Source organism: Dermacentor variabilis, chromosome 5 (genome assembly GCF_050947875.1).
Source record: "Dermacentor variabilis isolate Ectoservices chromosome 5, ASM5094787v1, whole genome shotgun sequence".
In the NCBI taxonomy this organism is placed as follows: domain Eukaryota; kingdom Metazoa; phylum Arthropoda; class Arachnida; order Ixodida; family Ixodidae; genus Dermacentor; species Dermacentor variabilis.
Window position 1 is genome coordinate 134,169,342 of NC_134572.1, and position 18,574 is coordinate 134,187,915.

General features: G+C 52.5%; 1 protein-coding gene across 2 annotated transcripts; it reads right to left on the bottom strand.

Annotated features, from left to right (window-relative positions):
- Positions 1 to 1,597: 1,597 nt before the first annotated feature.
- LOC142583172 (uncharacterized) lies at positions 1,598 to 16,007 on the bottom strand. Of its 2 annotated transcripts, none has more exons than XM_075693527.1 (3): positions 14,871 to 16,007; positions 11,755 to 12,743; positions 1,598 to 4,021 (listed from the first exon to the last, which is right to left on the bottom strand). In XM_075693527.1, exons 2-3 carry the CDS (start codon positions 12,593 to 12,595, stop codon positions 3,717 to 3,719), a joined length of 1,146 nt encoding a protein of 381 aa, XP_075549642.1. In that variant the 5' UTR covers positions 12,596 to 12,743; positions 14,871 to 16,007; the 3' UTR covers positions 1,598 to 3,716. The 2 variants fall into 2 exon arrangements, with proteins under 2 accessions (XP_075549642.1, XP_075549641.1); XM_075693526.1 differs by having other exon boundaries at positions 14,865 to 16,007.
- Between the last annotated feature and the right edge of the window lie 2,567 nt (positions 16,008 to 18,574).

Below are 18,574 nucleotides of genomic sequence, written 5' to 3' on the forward strand. Positions count from 1 at the left end.
CTGCAGGGCAACTTCCTGCACCCCTTTTATGGAAATTGGCGCAGCAAGCTAATAATAATAATAATAATAATAATAATAATAATAATAATAATAATAATAATAATAATAATAATTTTGGTGGACGTCTGACAGTATGCTTTTGTATGTGCGTTGTGTGTGATATAAAACGCAGGCGAACGATGCAGGACAGGCACGATATTTTGTTGGGTGATCGCTTTGCCTTGAGCTAGACGAGGTATCCATAGTTGCCGGCCTGAATACCGATAACTGGTGCCTTACTTTGTCTTTTTCTTGTTCGCTAGTCAGACCTCGTCTAGAATTCGCATCTGTTATTTGGAACAACTTGGGAGTGGGATGTAATTAGCCAGTTGCGGCAGTATCAAAACCTGTTGTTTGAATTGTCTGCAATAGACACTTCCAGTGTAGGGTGTCCTTTGACCACTACTGCTTTATCATTGAATGGAAACTTAGTACGCTCAGCTGCAGGAGGCAGTGTCGAGACGTAACTTTTATGTATAGAGAGAGAGAGAGAGAGAGAGAGGGAGTGAGAGAGAAAGCAAGAAGAAGAATGGCAGGGAGGTCAACCAGACTAGCGTCCGGTTCGCCACCCTACACTGGGGGAAGGGAAAGGGGAATAGAAAAAGGAAAGCGGGAATGAGTGAACACTGTGAGCACGCAGCAAAACGCCTTGAAATCAGTCAAGTCCGAGCAAGTGCACCGCCGATACATCGGGCGGCCGTCATTCTGCTGTCTGAAGCTGATCGTGGTGCTTCCCCATAGCTGGTGATGCACGTTGAAGTCACCTGGTAAGACCATCGGTCTTTAGCGGTACGTTCGAGTACGTGGCAGTATGTCGTTAAAGTAAACCGCGGCCTTTTTTTACTTCAGTGCGAATAAAACGCTGCGGGCGAGCCATGATGCTTACCCAAGACTTACAAAGCACTGCATTGAGAGCATCCAGCACTTGCGCTACGCTTGCCGATGACGGAGTGTGCAGGTTATTCAAGAGCATTCGAAAAGTATTGGTCAGAGACCGGAGCATCGTAACCATTTGCCGGTCTTCTTCGGGCAATTTCTCAGGAGCCCGCACTGTGCACTTTACAGGATTGCGCTGTATCACAATTCTGTATAAAATTATTCAGGGAAATATCGACGTGCCTGACTATTATGTGGCATTAACTTGCTCGTTCCAACGAAGCTGCACGACATTTTGAGCCATTTGCTTACCACAAGCAAATAAAAGGCTCGCCTTTCTAGCTAATACAAATACTATGCAAATGCCTCGTATTTCGCTTGCTTTGATTTCTTTTCGGGCTCTGCGCAGCATTTAAGACGCCTCAGGATGCCCAAAGCTTACCACATATGTGTTTTCTGAGTAAGGTCTTTGTCTGAATTTCTGGCTGTGTTTGTTGACTTGTATTCGACGTGCGATTTTCTAGCTTTTACTGTGCGCCAGGTCTATAACCCTAATGGCGTTTGAGGGTGCATAATAATAAAGTCGTGTATGGTTCGTCTTATTCTGTCAATCACTGCAAGTTGTGCCTGTAACATTTGGTATCAGCTTGATAAAGAAAAGGAAGACAAACCGCAAGGCGCATTCACCTTTATAGGTTCTGGAAATGATTTCGTTTTTTTTATATGAAGCCACGAAAATCTGTACACTGAAACACACGCAGAAGATATAAATAAGATACGTATACATGTGCATCTCAAACCCTATGACGGTGCTGAGTTGACAAGCACCGCATGATAAATCACTAAGGAGGGGGAGACGGGGCAGGGTTGCGATGACACTTTTTCCCTCGCATCTATAGGAACAAAAAGTATAGCATACGCGCCTGCGCATCCAAGTGCCCCTCTGCAATGGCTTAACCTTACCTTGAGTACAAGACGCATGCGCGTACGCTTTCTAACACCACACCAAAAACACACCGCCGCGTCAAACACAGCACACACACACACACACACCTACGCGGTATAACATTCAAAGCGGCTTACGATCGCGGGCAGTTGGTCTCACATCCGACCGGAGCCGTAGTCGTCACCGGCAGCAAGCACATCTGAACACTGACAGCACACTGCGCGCAGCACCGGCACCGAACGGTGCACTGCTTCCGCTCGGACGGGGGCGCTTCTGGGGAGCTTTTTCCTCGCGTTCGCGGCGGCAAGGACCACCACCAGGCTGTGCTCTTGGCCGTCGTCGTCCCGTTCTTTGTGCGTTCGAGCATCCTTCCACCCCCCTTTTTTTTCAGCAATTAGGCACGCGAAAAGCGACCAGCGGAGAAGCACTTCCCTCGCGGCCCCGAGAAGACACCCCGTCCTGGGAATCGGCCAGAAGGGGTGACTCCCAGGGGGGGACCATCCAGCCCTTTCTCGAGGGGGGCCCCCTTAAATGGGTCACTAAATGGCGAGACGAATGCGGACTTCTTTGTTGCCGCGCGCATCCAAGACGCCGCGCAGGAAAGGTCTTCCCGCGCCGACGGTTTCGGCGAGCGTCGCCCGCGGCCCCCGCTCTCGGTAATGGTTCCCAAAGACGAGCGCCGGGTCGCAAGACAATGCTCGTCGAGTGTCATAAGACCATCAGCGCGCGGCACGCACGTGAGCGGGAGGGAGAGAGAAGACCCCCTGCGAGAAAGAAAAACGGTCCCGGAGGCGCCCATCGCGCCAGCGGCGATGGCGACCACCACCTGACTCTTGAGGCGCCCCGTCGGCTGCGCTATCTATATGCGAGCACCGTATGGCCGCATGTGTGCCTTCCTCGGGCACGCCTGCTCCTTTGTGGTCGGCCAGCAGATATGAAAAATCGTCCCGCGACCGAGGGTGCCGCGGCGTTTTACGGCTTTCGTCCCGTCCCATTCGGAGGACAGTGCGTCGTCGGACGAGTCGTTTTGGGGGCGCCTTGAAAGGGCGCTGAAAACGTCCCGAAAAGAGGCACCCCTTAGGACCGTTGTCACGCCGCCCGAAGCGAGGCGCGTCACACCGTTCTTTCCCCCGGGCGCGCTCGCGCGGCACCTCGCCGAAGATGGGACGGGGCAATAAATTAGCGGAACTCGACTGTCAGCTTGCGGTTCGGTTTTCAAGGTGAGCGTGGCCCATCTTCGCGACGACATTCTTTTCCCTTTTTTCTTTCCGCTAGTGTGCTTTCGTTTAACGCGCGCGGGACATGTTGCACGCACAACATTTGGCGAACATATCTCCATCGCACACGCGACTTTCCCTGAGGCATCCTTTTCCTTGTTTACCTGCTTCTGGCTGCAAGCTTCGCGCGTTAACTTCGAACAACACGCTGAGCTGTTGTCGTGCCAGCTACTGTTCGTTCCCATAAGATGTGTGTAGCATAAGGAGATACGTTTTCTCAGCTTCTGCGATGTATTTTCTTTCCTTCTTGAAGTTTTCTTTATATGTATATAAACGGGAGGTCCGATGGGGGTTCAGAACACTTCTAACTACAACTGCGATAAGTGTTGCTGTGATCAATGGCATATGGTTTGTACTTTGCCCGCCAGCGGTACGCGGTGCATCGACACAAGAGACCTCTGATGTGAGACTCGCACGGTCACTCTCGCGGTTCCTGCGTTTCGCGAGAAAGATGCTTGACGTAGTAACGACGATGAAAATGTACACTGACTTGACACTGATACACACGCACAACCCGCGCCCGTGCACATCGATATGCGTCACACCGCGCGATGTCGCACCGACCACGCACGTACTCTTCAGCTGTAGACAACACTGTCCAACATGGTAGCCCCGAGCCCCTTGGAGTCCTGAAGTACACTGACAAGTTCGTTTCCAGGCTTAGGGACGAGAAGTCCCCCTTGAAGCTTGTTCTCCTTCTTGGCCTTCATGCGCCGGTTCTGGAACCAGATCTTTATCTGACGCTCGGTAAGGCCCAGAGCGTGCGCGATCTCTATCCTCCGACGCCGTGTCAAGTAGCGGTTGAAGTGGAATTCCTTCTCCAGCTCCAGGGTCTGGTATCGAGTGTACGTCTGCCGCGTCCTCTTGGGTCCTTGCGAGGAATCTGCGTGTGAAACAACGACTTGTCTATACGAGGGTATGCACTATCAACACCGACTTGTCTGACTGGTTACACTGCTACGTTACTGCATTTAAACAAGCGATGGGCACCGGTAACTGAGCACCAGCAACTGAACACCGCTAACTGAACACCGGGGACTGAACACCGGGGACTGAACACCGGTGACTGAACACCAGTAACTGAACGCCGGTAACTGGACACAGGTAACTGAACGCCGGTAACTGAACACCAGTAACTGAACGTTGGGAGCTGAACATCGGGAATTGCATATGCATGCAGTGAAACGTGGCTTTCGCTGCACAAGCAGATTTAACTGATATGTTTTTTAAGTATTGACTGCAATCTGGCGTGCTGTACAAACAAATAAGGGATCAATCAAGTAAACTGAGCATTGTACAGTAATTTAATTTTATTTGCCATTATTTTAGCTCTATTCTACAGATAATGCCTAAAGGTCAACGCTGAAATCAAGTTGTGCTTTCTGTTGCGATTATGGTGGCGTTCCGGTCATGGAATCCACCAAGCCCATCGAATACAACGTCAAGCTACAGAAAATGAAGGAAAAATGGGTTATTTATCTTAGTTACACGGCTCCAGTACGGAAGCCCAGTCCCTGCAGGAGCAAGATAATCGTCTCAGTTCACATCAGGACTCCCTGTCTTCACACTCGAAAATTCTCTGCTTTTAATACCGTCGTCTTCCCTAGACGAGTCGATTAGGAAATCTGAAGACTGTCGAGCAGCAAATCACCCTCGTCGTCTCCGTTGCAATACCACGTCCATGCTCACCATAACCCGCAGTAACTCCGCCTCGAAGAAACTGGTTTGGAATCTGTGGAAAGAAATCATCCGGACACCTAGTTCGTTCGTCGTTTCTCCCCGTTTTACTTCGCTTAGTCTGCCAGTTGAAGGGCGAGCTGAGGGCTTTTCGTGGAACCGTGCAACAGCCGGTTTACACGCTGTCTTGACGGCTGGATAAGTGACGAGGGATGGGTGATGATTTGATTCGTGTAATTAACTGCGCCTATCAATTCGTTGTCGTGGTTCCCTCCCTTTCATACTTTTCTCCGCTTTCCAGGTAATGGTGGGGTGAGCGCTTTTAGTCGTTGTCCAAGCCGCGTTGACATCTGGATTGGAGGTGCAGTGGTTTGACACGTGGCAAACGTTCAATTAACACCCTTGGTGGTGTTGAGACGTAGCACTTCAGTGAAGGCACCTGGCAAAGGTCGGAGCTCATTACGGAAGCGCTTTCATTAGGAAATGCTTCTACTGTGGTAAAGCTCTAAACTTGCCATTTATTTGAACCCAAAAGTGTGATCTTCTCAGCATAGTTGCTAATTAAGGTAGACGTGGCGAAAGGGTTCGTCTAAATGACTTAATTCCTATGCATTTCTGTACAATACCTCCACATGTTAAGCAGCAACTATCAGCATCCGCATGAGCATATGCCAAGGAGAGGAGGAGGAGACAAAGGAGAGGAAAGACAGGGAGGTTAGCCAGTGTAAGTACCGGCTGGCTACCCTGTGCTGGGGAAAGGGGTAAAGGGAATAAAAGGAGAAAGAAGAAGAGGGAAAAAAATGGAAAAAAAAAGAGAAAATTCACACAGTAACGCGAAACTACGCGCTACAACGTTCAAAGGCGGTCGCACAATTCGCAGTTCCTTAAAAACTTCAACAAAGCCCTTAAGGCCTTGAGTGCCGAAGCCCGTCTGGACCAATGTCCTAGAGCTTTTTCCTCTGTAAAGGGGCGATTGTCCAGTTTTGCGAGAGCGGTCACGAGCACTTTTCTTCGCACTGCGTAACGGGGACAGTCACATAGGAGGTGTTGAATCGTCTCCTCGCAGCCGCAGGTGTCACAAGTAGGGCTGTCGGCCATGCCAATGCGGAATGAATATGAGTTCGTGAATGCCACGCCGAGCCACAGGCGGCACAGAAGTGTTGCTTCCGCTCGCGGCAACCCTGGTGGTAGGCGGAGTTGCAGACGTGGATCCAATTTGTGGAGACGTGCGTTCGTGAAATCACTGGTGTTCCACAGATTCTGCGTAAGCTCGCGGGCGAGGGAGCGAAGACTTGTGGCTGCGTCTGTTCTTGACAGCGGTATGGGTATAATCTGGGCACCATCATGAGCCGACCGGGCAGCGTCATCCGCACTGTCATTTCCTGAAATTCCACAGTGTCCCGGTATCCACTGGTAGATGATGTTGTGTCCCTTGTTGATTGCGTGATGGTGGAGTAGTCGGATGTCTGCGACTAGGTGCTCATTTGGTCCATGGTTGAAAGGAGACATCAGACACTGAAGAGCTGCCTTTGAGTCACATAAGATGGACCATGAATGTGATGATTTGTGAACTATAAACTCCAGAGCAGCACGGATAGCTGCGAGTTCTGCAGCCGTCGATGACGTAATGTGAGATGTCTTGAACTTGAGGGTGACGCACTCTGCGGGAATCACCACTGCTCCAGCTGAACTATTAGAGGATACAGAACCGTCTGTGTAAACATGGATGCGTCCTCTGTGCTGTTCATGTAGCACTGAAAGCACGGTTTGTTTGAGGGCGAAAGTGGACATCTCCGTTTTCCTTTTGATACCGGGAATAGCAAGAAGAGCCTGGAGTGGATGGAGGCACCACAGCGGTTGAGGTGGTCGTGCTGCAGGCGTGAAGTTTGACGGTAAAATTCCATGGTTGGCGGCAATAATCTTGCTAAACGCTGAACGAGGTCGAGCGGCAGGAAGGGAGGCGAGATGATGCGATGGAAGGCGGGCGAAGTGCCTGATATGCATCCTTAAAGTGTCGACTTGAAGATACGTGTTGATGGGGTGGTCATGCGCGATGGCTATTGTAGCAGCCGTGGACGCACATCTGGGAAGACCAAGGCAAATTCGCAGAGCTTGCGCTTGTACAGATTGGAGGGCACGGAGGTTGGTCTTGCCGGTCCCACCCAGTACAGGTAAGCTATAGCGCAGGAGACCGAGGAACAGTGCGTTATAGAGTTGGAGCATCGCACTCACAGACGCACCCCATGACTTGCCCGCAAGAAATCTGAGCACGTGGGTTATCATGACTAATTTCCTTTTTAGGTAGGATATTTGAGGACTCCAGGAAAGGTCGCGATCTATTATCACTCCTAGAAACCGGTGCGTCTTCTCGTAGGCAATTGGCTGTCCATTAATTCTGATAACGTACGGTTTCATTGCTTTACGCGTGAAAGCGACTATAGAGCACTTCTCGCAGGACAGCTCCAGACCTCGTGCTCGAAGATAACCTGATGTTAGTGTGGCCGCTTTTTGAAGTCTGGCGCGCACCTGAGGACGCGTCGCTCCTGATGACCAAATGCATATATCGTCTGCATAGATCGACACATGGACGGATTCCGGAAGGGTATGGACCAGGTCGATGAGCACCAGGTTAAATAGAGTGGGGCTCAAAACTCCGCCTTGTGGTACGCCTCGGTACGTGTTGCGTTGTGATGACGCACCGTCCTCTGTTTGCACAAAGAATGACCTGTCCTTCAAGAAGCTGGATATCCACCGAAAAACAAGGCCGCCTAGGCCGACCTCACCCAAGGCGTCCAGGATGGCTTGATGGGGTACGTTGTCATATGCGCCTTTGACATCCAGGAACATCGCCGCTGACAGTCTCTTGAGGCTTTTTTCGTGCTGAACAGACGAGACAAGATCTATAACGTTGTCTATAGAAGAGCGTCCGCGTCGAAAGCCTGCCATAGCGTCAGGATATAACCGGTAGTGTTCTAGATACCACTCTAGACGCGTCAGCACCATCCTCTCCATCACCTTTCCTAGACAACTGGCCAGAGCAATGGGACGATAAGACGCCACATCTAGGGGTGATTTACCTGGCTTGAGCAAAGGCACAAGGCGGCTGGACTTCCATGCAGCTGGAACTTCTCCATCACGCCATGAATTATTGTACACGTCTAGAAGTGCATGCCGGGCTGTGTGACCGAGGTTTCCAAGAGCTGCGTATGTCACCCCGTCAGGCCCAGGCGATGAGGAACGTCTGCACGCTGCCAACGCCGCCTGCAACTCCTCGATGGAAAACATATTGTCCATACGAGAATCCCGCGAGATTGGAACATCACGGGGATCACGTATAGCGAACGATGGCGGTAAACCAGCAACTTTGAAACAGAAGTCCTCCGCTACGTCGATCTCTCTGCGACCTTGGTAGAGAGCCAGGCATTTGAAGGGGTGGCGTTGTTGCGGTGATGTTCGAAGACCACGCACTGTTCTCCATATATGTGACAGGGGTTTACGTGGATCAAGGGTATCACAGAAGGTCTTCCATCTTAGAGACTGCAGGGAGTTAATCCGACGCTGGATCTTCTTCTGTATGCGTCTCGCCTCCCGTAGGTCGTAGATGGACTTGGTGCGCCTGTACCTTCTTTCCGCGCGACGGCGGATAGCTCGAAGCCGCTCCAATTCTGCTTCGAATTCAGAAAATTTAGGAATAGGCCTGAAAGATCTTGTGGCTTCTTGAGCAGCAGCGTTAATTAGCTTCTCGATGTTGCCAGGCAGACAGTCCTGGATCTCTTGGCAATTCTTCTCCATGAGCAATGTGTATTTAGGCCAGTCGATGTGATGAAGAACTGTAGTAGAGTGTGACTTGCGTATGCCATCGATTTTGACATATGTTGGAACGTGGTCACTACCATGCGTTTCGTTGTCCGTGAACCATTTCACACTGGCACTGAGGCATCTTGAAACAAATGTCAAGTCCAGGCAGCTGCTGTATGTCAATCCCCGTAGAAAAGTGGGACTGCCATCATTTAGGCAGCAGAGCTCATGGTCCGACGCGAAGGATAGTACACGTCTGCCTCGACAGTCCATCTTTAAGCTTCCCCATAGCGGATGATGCGCATTGAAGTCGCCGGTAATAACCCATGGTCCAGGTGTCGCTGTTAAAATTGCACCCAGTCGTGCGTTGTCAAATCGACTATTAGGTGAAATGAGCATATGCCAATGTTGAAGATAAAACAAAACGTAAAAACTGAGAGCCCTAAAACAGACGTGCGGATTTATCCTACCAAGCTTTCCTGTACAGAAGGACAGCTTCATGCCTAAGTGTCATGGCAATGCGCGGCCGCCAGATGCGCTTGCACCAAATCTCATCATCTACGGCTGGTTTATATTTTGTTTGTTTGTTATTACTTTGACGCTTACAGAAAAGATTGCTGACAAGATAGATACAGGCCTGACAAACAATACATAAAATCAGTCGGCACATTGCCTTGCATTCTGAAGCCGCCGCACCGAATGATACGCAAAACATTCTCTATCCCCGCGTTACCTGTGCACAAAAGTACATTACTTAGACTTATCAGTGCCATTTGTTAGCAACAATGAAAATATCAACGCCACAATCTTGTGGTGGTGAAACGTTTTCTGGAAGACCAGTAATGTTATGGTGTAAGAGAAGAACGATTATTTTTAATTTTATTTTTTGTCGCACAATGTGGTGTGCTACACATTCACTTTTCGCTGTCTCGCCTTCCAGCTTTCCAGATCCAGTTGCGTGTTCCTACATGCTTCGCTGCTTTGGCCCTTGTTTCGGAAGACTTGAAACTCAATAACGATATAGTTACTGTCATCTGTCTCATTCTGTTATACTACGGTAACCTCTATATGGACCTTGGGTGGTTATTTCATTTCATGGCTGGCTTTACATCGAATCCAGTGTTTCGTTATCTAATGCCTGACTAAAATTTTCGCCCCCCCTCCGCCCAGAAAAAAGAAAGAAAGAAAGAAAGAAAGAAATCCCGCATTGATAGATCCAACAGTTTCCGCACATCGGGTGATGTTACCAAAGTTAAGAGTGCTCCAAGGCTGAGGCAACCACAACAGACAAGAAAAAACAAACAAACTAATAAACGAAGTTCTGTAAAACTGACTACACCATGTGATCACACGAGAGAGAAAGAGAAAAAATAGAGAGAAAGAGAGCAGACGGGTGTTAGCTAAGAACTTTGTCTGGTTGGCTACCTTATACGCCCAGAAAAAGGACGGCGAGTAATTTGAAACACGCTTTCAGAAGTTCCCCGCCGTATATATAGGTAATCACTCTTTCAGAGGGGCCGACTGGGAAATTAAGCAAAATGAAAATACGTGTTAACAGACCTATGCGACTTTGCAAAGTTATTGCGGCGGATTTCGAAGACACAAGCGGTGTCTATTCTTCGCAGAAAGTGAGAGCCAGGCAGTCGGAGCTATGCGTTCACGCTCCGTGGGTGCTCCCCAAGAACGCGCCCGATAGGTGCGCTGTGTGGAGACGTAGCTCCCTTGCGGGACGCGCGTATGCTGTAGGAAACACAATGCGCGATGCGGGATGATAGGTCACGCGCGCGGACTTCCTGCCTTTACCGACGGTTAGCGATTTGGCTATTCTGCGTACTTACTCGCGTTGACTTAAGAAACGCGGGTAGCGCGAAACAATTAGTGAGCTCTACTGAGACTGGTTTGCTTGATTGTTATAGTGATGTTTATAAGGCTTGCGTAAAGGTATACACCGTCAATCAACACAGACGTGGTTCCTCAGCAGTGCTTGCAACGGTGCGCGAACTTGCATGCATTGTGGTTCGATTCCCTTACGGAAATAGATATAACAGATGTCGCCATTCTTGTTGTGAACGTATAGGTTTTTGAGCTGCACGAAAATTCGCCTGCCCCCGAAACGTTAAGTGTGCATCGCTCAGCCTCCTTCTTTTACAAACTTCCGTTTGATCTAACTGATCTAAACCACTTCGAAGTATTAAATATAGAATGTTAAAAGAGGTGAATGTCGCTGAACCGTGATCGCCGCCTTGCCTTTATAACGTACATTTATTATACGCACGGATAATCGGAGAAGCTGCAAAATATTCTTGCGCTTTCGACATTAAGCAGGGTAAATTGATATAAATTATGAACCGCCCTGTCTGCTGAGAAATTCAACATCAGTGCATTGTGCAAGTGTTTTAGGGCAAGGGAGGAAATTCTTCGCTGTGTATCACAAATTGAAAAAGAAGAAACGTTTTTTGCACTATCCGGATGGAAGCCACGTTCTTTCAAGTTTTGAGGACAGTGCCATGTTGCGATCCTAACAAACTTGCACCTGCCTAAGATTTTCTTTCTTCTTTCTTCAAGTAATACGGTACGAGGTCTTGCCGGAAAATAAACCAACCTTTTTACATGCTTATATGGCGGTCATATCTGTTGCATGTAAAGTTGCCTCAGTCTAGGAATGGTGTCTGTATATGCATGGTTCGTACACGACGAATATTCACGTTCCATATATATAAACTGACTCAATACCGAAGACGCACGCAACAAGTTCCGCTACATAGACGCCAACCAACTAATCTAGGATTCAACAGGCTATTAAATCGACTATCTAATGTATTCTTCTTGTTATTATTATCCCTAACCTTTTTCGACCAACTATATCTAATCTGATCCACTATAATAAAACACAGAACATGGAATGAACATCTATTTTACTCCCAAACACCATGGAGTCAAGCATGATGCTTAACCTCCACTGTCTGACTATCGGTGGCACGCTGCCCCAGAATGAAAGTGATCATTCAGCTATTCACACAACTCGTAAATCTTTGGCAATGACATTTGGTGAATTCTAACGTAAAACCCCGAAACAATAACAGAAGAAGAAAAAAAATGAAATGATGTGAGCTGACGCTGACATGCACCATATTGGCTCACCTGAGTACGACTTCATCCAAGGGTAGAAGTTCTCCGTCTTGCTCGGCGACTGCGCGTTGGCGGGAGACCCCTGGCGCTCGTTCCCGGAAACCGGCTCCGCGCTGCCGGCGCTGCCCGCGTAGCTCTCGGGCGTCCCGGGCCCGTTGCCTTCGGGCTGCGAACCCGCACCGTTGCTGCCGGGCGTCGCAGCCACGGGACTGGACGCCGCCGAGCTCTGGCTCGGGAACTGCGGCTGCTGCTGAGGCTGTTGCTGCTGCTTGGCGATGGCAGCGAACGGGGAGACGCTGCTCGCCGGCTTGCCGTACTCCTTGGAGGCGATCGCCGCCGACGTCGGCGCCACGTGGGCGTGCGACTCGGGAGGAGGCCTGGCGGGAACAGCGGCCGAGTAGTAAGGGCCGACGTTGGGTGGCTCGTAGCAGGCGGTCCCGGGTTGCTGCTGCTGTTGCTGCTGCTGCGGCAGCATGGCGTGATGATGGGGGTGGTGAGAGGGTGGCAAGCCCAGGGGCTGGGGGTGAGCGTGCTGCGGATGACCATGGTGGAGATGGTGGTGGTGCGGGGGCGACGTCGGGTGCTGGTGAGCGTCGTAGCCGAGTCCCTTGGGCGCCGCGTCGAAGCGGCCCGAGTACGGGTAGCGGCCGGCGGAGCCGAAGGTCGCCGATGCCGCGGCTGCCGCCGCCGCAGCCGCAGCCGCCGCGTACTGGTGGTGGTGGTGGGCTCCGGGTGCGTCGACGTAACCCGCCGGCGCGCCCGAGTACTTGGAGGCAGCGTACGGGTGCGGGTCCTGGGTGCCGGTGGGCCAGCCCGTCGCGCCCGGGCTGAGGTTGCCGAAGTACGAGGTCATGACGAACCACTGCTGCTGCTGATCGGAGGGGTCGAGGCCGTGAGCATCGCGCTGCCGTCACGGCGCGCGTACACCTTCTCGGCTTGCCACGGGGAACCGCCGCGGCACCGTCCCGGAGAGGAGGGCGCGGACCCGCGCGCACCGGACACTGGGGAAACAATAGCGGCAGAGCCGGCTCTAAGGTGCCTGTCGGCCGCGGCGGCAAATTAGCGCGCCGCCGCTGTAATCATAGGTAGCCCGTCACGTGACCCGGCCGCGGACGGCCAATGGGCGTCCTGTCCGAAGGAGTCGCTCGTGCGTCAAGCCTGCCTGCCTGCCGAATAACCTGGCAGCTGAAAAGCTTATGATGAGATATGGATTAGAAGTCGGAAGAGACCCCCTCGCGCGTCCATTACGACGCGCAGGGTGGGGGTGGGGGGAGCCTGTCCGCTCCCTTCTCTTGCCATTTTTCCTCCTCGGTTGTCGGCGGCCGGCTCACGTTTCGGTGCCCCGGAGAGAAGAATACGCACACCTTGGCGCGCGGGCGGCCGCGGACCAATCAGAGCGCGAGACGCTGACCAGCGGGCAGGCCGTCGCGACGCGCTCATGCCAACCGGCCCGAGGGCCACTGATTTGTGGCTAGCGACCACGTCAGCTAGCCGGCTTGATGACGGCCGTTGTGACGGCAGACCGGCCGCGGAGGCGAGACGAGGGCACGCGCATTCGACGGCTTCTTTTTTTTCCTCCCTGTTCACGCTCGCCGATGCGAGAGCGGCAGAAGCCGTGCTAAATAATGCTTTACTGTCATATTTTAAAACAATTTTGTTGTTTACTACAGAGACTATGGTTAACAGGTATATACGTGATAGGATTCGTGACCTCGTATACGTCTCGTATTTGAGGTCCCCCGAAAGTGGCCGCCGCGGCTCGGTTATCGGAACGTCGTCCTTTGCGCCACCAGACTGCGCACAATCCTGAATAACGGTATAGCGGTTCCCTGCCGGTCACCGTATAAAGCCAAAGGTTAGAACGCTCTTGCGCGCCACGCTTGTCTCGAGAGTTTGCGCACAACCTATACGCCTGAAGTACTTTCACGACAGAGTGGTGCTATTTAAAACTCTTATGCTGGAATTTTGTCCGTACAGTAGTACGGCTGATGAAGGCTTGATAATGAACACAGAAGAGATGTGGGGACTTCAGTGGCTGCTCTCCGCTTTTCTTTTCCCAGTTGTCCCAGGTCGCGCTGCTACATTTAGCAACATGCAGGACCGACTAACCCAATCTTTGACGTTACTAAAGCACGTTTAATTTAGCCTTCCGTCATTAGCACGGCTCCGGCAGAACACGCCGGAAAAATTGAGCGGTGCGAGAGGTTCCAACGGGCTTCACTATAAAGCCGGCGGTGCGCGGATGAGTCGGGAGAGTGGCTCGCCCATTGCCGTAGGCGCCTGCAGACGCGCAGCAGGGAGGGGGGCGGGAGGGGGGTTGCCTCTCCTCTCTAACGTATTGGGTTACGTCTGTTATGCGCTCAATACATCACAGCCGGAAACACCTTTCGCGCCGGTGTCCGGTTACTCGTGTAATCGTTTTCCATTCGTGCCGAAATTGCTTCGCTGCGCCTTCGCAGATGGCCGAGGTGTATATATAGGGGAATGCACTGATATTTAGTCGCAGCAGATTGCGCTTCTGAAGGATGTTTCTTTCCACTCTACTTTTGTACTGGTTAGCGAGCCATCTTTTTGAATGCAGCGGTGGGAAGGGATTCGTGCCTTAACGTCTATTTTTATTTATAGTAGCTGAACGCCAGCGTTGGCTGCCATTTGCATTTACGCCTGCGAAATTCAGTTTCATGAAGGCCGCGAAGCATCCTGAGCTTATTTGCGACGCTTTACGTAACTGTTCTTCCTTCTAGAATTGCTTGTCTGCGGCTAAAGGTGAACGGAATACCAGTACGTGCGCTGCAACATTCTTTCTGCATTTCTGTAACTGCCTCAAATAATACAAGTGACGTGACTGTGCCGTTTGTCCCTTAATTGGTACGTACAGAACTGTGAAGCGTGTGTAGCTTATGAGTTATCTATGGATCTATATCACTCTTATAAACATTACGAGGGTACGATACAGTAAAGATATCGCATGTGTAAGGGGTGACCTGACGTATACAACTTTGCACTAATCTGTCGCTTCTTTGCTGCCTCTATACGCACGTCACTCGTACGCTTCCCTACAGCTATGCCTGCTCTATCGAGGAGAGAACGCAACGCAAGGACGCTGCGAGGCATATACTCACACGTACGGCGTCAGCGTCGATCGCAGAGTGGCATCCGTTTCGACGCAGCCTCTCTCAGTCCAACCGAGCTTGGGCTAATACCTGGGGCACACCGCCGGTCGCCGGAGCCAAAGTGGCGCGTGCGGGGCGCCAACTCTTCCGAGGCTCTTTGCGGCCGCCGCCACCCGCTGCCGCCGCGGCAGCCACCGGGGATTCACCAGGGCCACGAGGACCCGGGCTCTAAATTTAGCGCCGAACGACGACAGATGTGTGGGTCGCTCCCTCGCCTTTTCTTCATTTCCAAAGCGTTTGTGTCGCCGTTTGACTGCCGCCGCTCGCGCCTGAACGCTCGCGCGCACGAACCCGGTGTCCACCCCCCTCTCCCTCTGTCTGCCCGGTGAGCAAAAGCTAACACTGCAGCTTGAAACGCGCACGCGAACGGTTCGTGCAGTGGGAGGGAGCGCCACGCACACTCACGCACGCACGCACTCACGCGCGGGCACAGACAGCCACACACTGCACGAAGGAACCCGGAGTTCAGCCAATGACCGAGGGCCGCCGCTCTGCAGGCAGCAGCAACCCGCGCACAATCGGTCAGCGGAAGAGGTGACCGGTCACTGCTTTTCGTTCGTTTTTCTCGCTCCTTCCTCGCCTCACTCCGCAGCCAGCGCACACCGTGGAGGGTGGAGTGCTGCCACGACACACGCACGCACAATAATCACGCTCCCTGGGCACACATCTAGCGCGACGGGGGATCCGACGTGGCTGCGATTGTTGGCGCCGCTTCCGGCCGGTGCGCCCTCCGAAAAAATCCCCAGGGGGTCCGACGCCGATCGCCGCTCCGGCCGTCCCGTCCGGGGCGCCGCGCCCGTCACTGCGTCAGCGGTGTCCAGTCGTGCAACATCTGCGTGCGTGGCGCGGCGTCGTCGTCGACAAGAAGCCGAGGAGCGCGATGAAGGGGAGGAAGAAGAAGACGCCGTCTAATCCAGGGGGCGACGGCTCGTCACGTCAAAGTCCGAGCGCTGGTCCCTCCTCCGGTCAGCAGACGTCGCCGCGAGTGTCTGGCTGACGGACGACCCCGGCAGGACGTATAGGCGCGGAGCGTTCCCGCGTTTACGTAAGTCACCCGAGAGTGACCTGGCTGGCAGCGGCAACCGAGGCCGATGTATGTTTTCTTTTGCAGCCCTCCGCGGCGTATAATATCGCCGACTAGGTGCGGGGGACGGCCCAGGTGGGGGAGGGTGAGGGGACGGCCGGGGAGGGCGATGCCGACCCCCTTGCGGTGCTGGTCCGCCTCGCGCGTTCATTTCGATGCGCCGTGCCTTCCCTTCCTTCCCCCACGCTCCCCCCCCCTTGCCGGCTCTCGCGCGCACGGACATCAAGAGCCCGCGCTGGAACAGGAAAGCAGCCTCCACGAAGGTCCCCGAGCGGACGCTCATTGGCCGGCAGGCGGCCTCTGCATTCGCCGCTCTTGTTTTCCTGGCCCGTCGGCTTCTCAGCGTATACCGTCCCACCTGTGCCTGCGTGCCCGGATCGTCCTCTGCCTGCCGCCGCCGCAAACGTGCGTGCGTGCGTGCCTGAAGCCGCCGTCGACAACGCGGAGCCCCTCGCGCGCGCCAGGCCGTTGCACGCCACGCCATCGCGTATACATCTCGAAACGGGACGGCGCCGCTGAATTCTGAGGCGCCCGGGATTTCCCGCTCGAACGCGGCTGCCTCTCTCTGGCGGTCTCAGGAGGGCGCCTTTCAAGTCGGGGAGAAAAAGAAAGCAAAGACACTTGGGGTTTGACATCTGAGGAGCATGAATTGCGGTTGAAGGTCGCCACTGAGCTATGAAAGAAACGAGCGAACACTCTTAAGCTGTAGACGTAGTCCTCTACAAAAGTCCGAGATAGAAGCGCCAAACACCATGTATATTGTTGGGAGCGATTTCTGGAACATGAGCGTAAAAGACGCTGGTCAATTAGGCACCGTAGCTTTGATCGGGTTGTCGCACGCACCTCGGCGTATTGTTATGATCGACCTAAGTTTTCCAAGAAGCCATCGACTACCACACCTGGCGACGGGGGGATGCCCCACAAGCAACACGCAGTTGTCACGGTTGATGTCCAATCATTCACTTCGCTTCAAGACAGCAACGTCACCCTCCTGACCGTCACGAAGTGGCCAATTATCAATAAAAGGGTCCTCATTGAGAACCCTCGCCGTAAAGCATCGACAGCAGGTGGCTTCCTCCTATTGTGACATGTTGGAGACATGTGCACCACGTACACGAGTAACTCATTGAGGACATGAGCACCAGGAGCAGCTCAGTGAGGACATGAATCCCCCGAGCAGCACACTGACGATCAGTCAGGGGCGATAGAGGTGGGTGAACGATTCGGCGTTTGTGATTGGCTAGTGGATTCCCTCAACGAAGGAAAGAGGTTTTGTTTAAGGCCGTCCTGAACTCCGTGTTAAATCAGAACCACTCGAGACTCGGATAAGAGTCTCAACCATGTACCAAGGAAGTGAATACAAAATTTTCTACTTTTTTTAATCATCACGATGCCCGGCTTCGTCGTCGTTTCCTGATTCTTGTGTTGAAGGCCCACTTCACCTGGTCATGATCATATCAGTATCCCACGCAACTACGCGCAACTCGGCGGTCTTTCAATTTCTCACTTCGGGAATGCTCCTTTCATTACAGTGCTGCACTTCTTATATTAATGAGCTCGATTGCGATTCGTTTTAAAGAACGGCTTTTACAAGGATGGTCTATGACCGAATCTGATAGCAGACGAGTTCGTACGCGAAATAGCGGACAGTTTTTACGAAACACGATCTTTGAAACCGCTTCTCGGTATTTTCCTTCTGTATGCCGTTGTGTATTGTAGAAGAACGTTACCAACAGATGACAGGGGAGTTTCCTTTCTCATAAAAGCATCTGCGTTACTGATAGAGCACTGAGTTATTATTGAGTCTGATCAATGCACGCGACGTTCTGCTAAGCGCTCTGAACGTACATACAGTTGAGTCGTCGAGCTCAAATAGATAAAACATTTAATCTCGTTCCCACGGTTATTATTGTTACCTACCACGTTCTGCGAAACAAAAGCGGAGAGATTATCTCAAGTCGCACGACGTCAAACCTCGCCTGTGTGTAAAACAAGTCCACGTAATACGGGCTCTAGCCAAGTCGTAACTTTCCTTTTTCCCGCTCGCGATAGAGCGGAACGGCTCGCGTCGCCCGTCCACGACACCCAGCAGTCGACAGCGCACTCCGCAGTCCGCTTCCTTCGGTGTGAGGCCCGACTTTTATGGCCGTGCTAACAGACGCGGCGTGGCGGCCTCGCGGTTAACAAGTGTGTCAACCGAGTTTATGTGAGCGAAGATAAAGGGCGACAGAGTGCGCGCGGCGGCTCCTGAGAGCCGACAAAGGCTAAAAGGCCAATTGGCTTTCTAACACCTAGCGTATACAACCCCCCCCCCCACACACACACGCTCCCCCTTTCCCTCCCCCACTTCTTCCTTCCCCCCGTGAGCGTAGTTTTCCTCGCGGGCAAAGCAACCGCAGAAGAGAGCGACGACGACGACGACAACCGGGCTGATTTCTTGCCCAAGTATAGCTATAGCTAAAGCAGTCCGCACCGACACCTCCCTTCCATTGCACTTTCTAGAAGAGAGGGAGCTTCGTATACATTGCAAGGGGCCCGCGGCGCGGTTCCGTAATATATGGCCGCGCGGGGCGAG

Excerpts from the sequence above, each read along its gene's own strand:
- LOC142583172 (XM_075693527.1), bottom strand. The coding sequence starts at position 12,595 with ATGACCTCGTACTTCGGCAACCTCAGCCCGGGCGCGACGGGCTGGCCC. Across the intron at positions 4,022-11,754 it reads TTGGATGAAGTCGTACTCAG|ATTCCTCGCAAGGACCCAAG; the intron begins GTGAGCCAATAT and ends TTTCACACGCAG.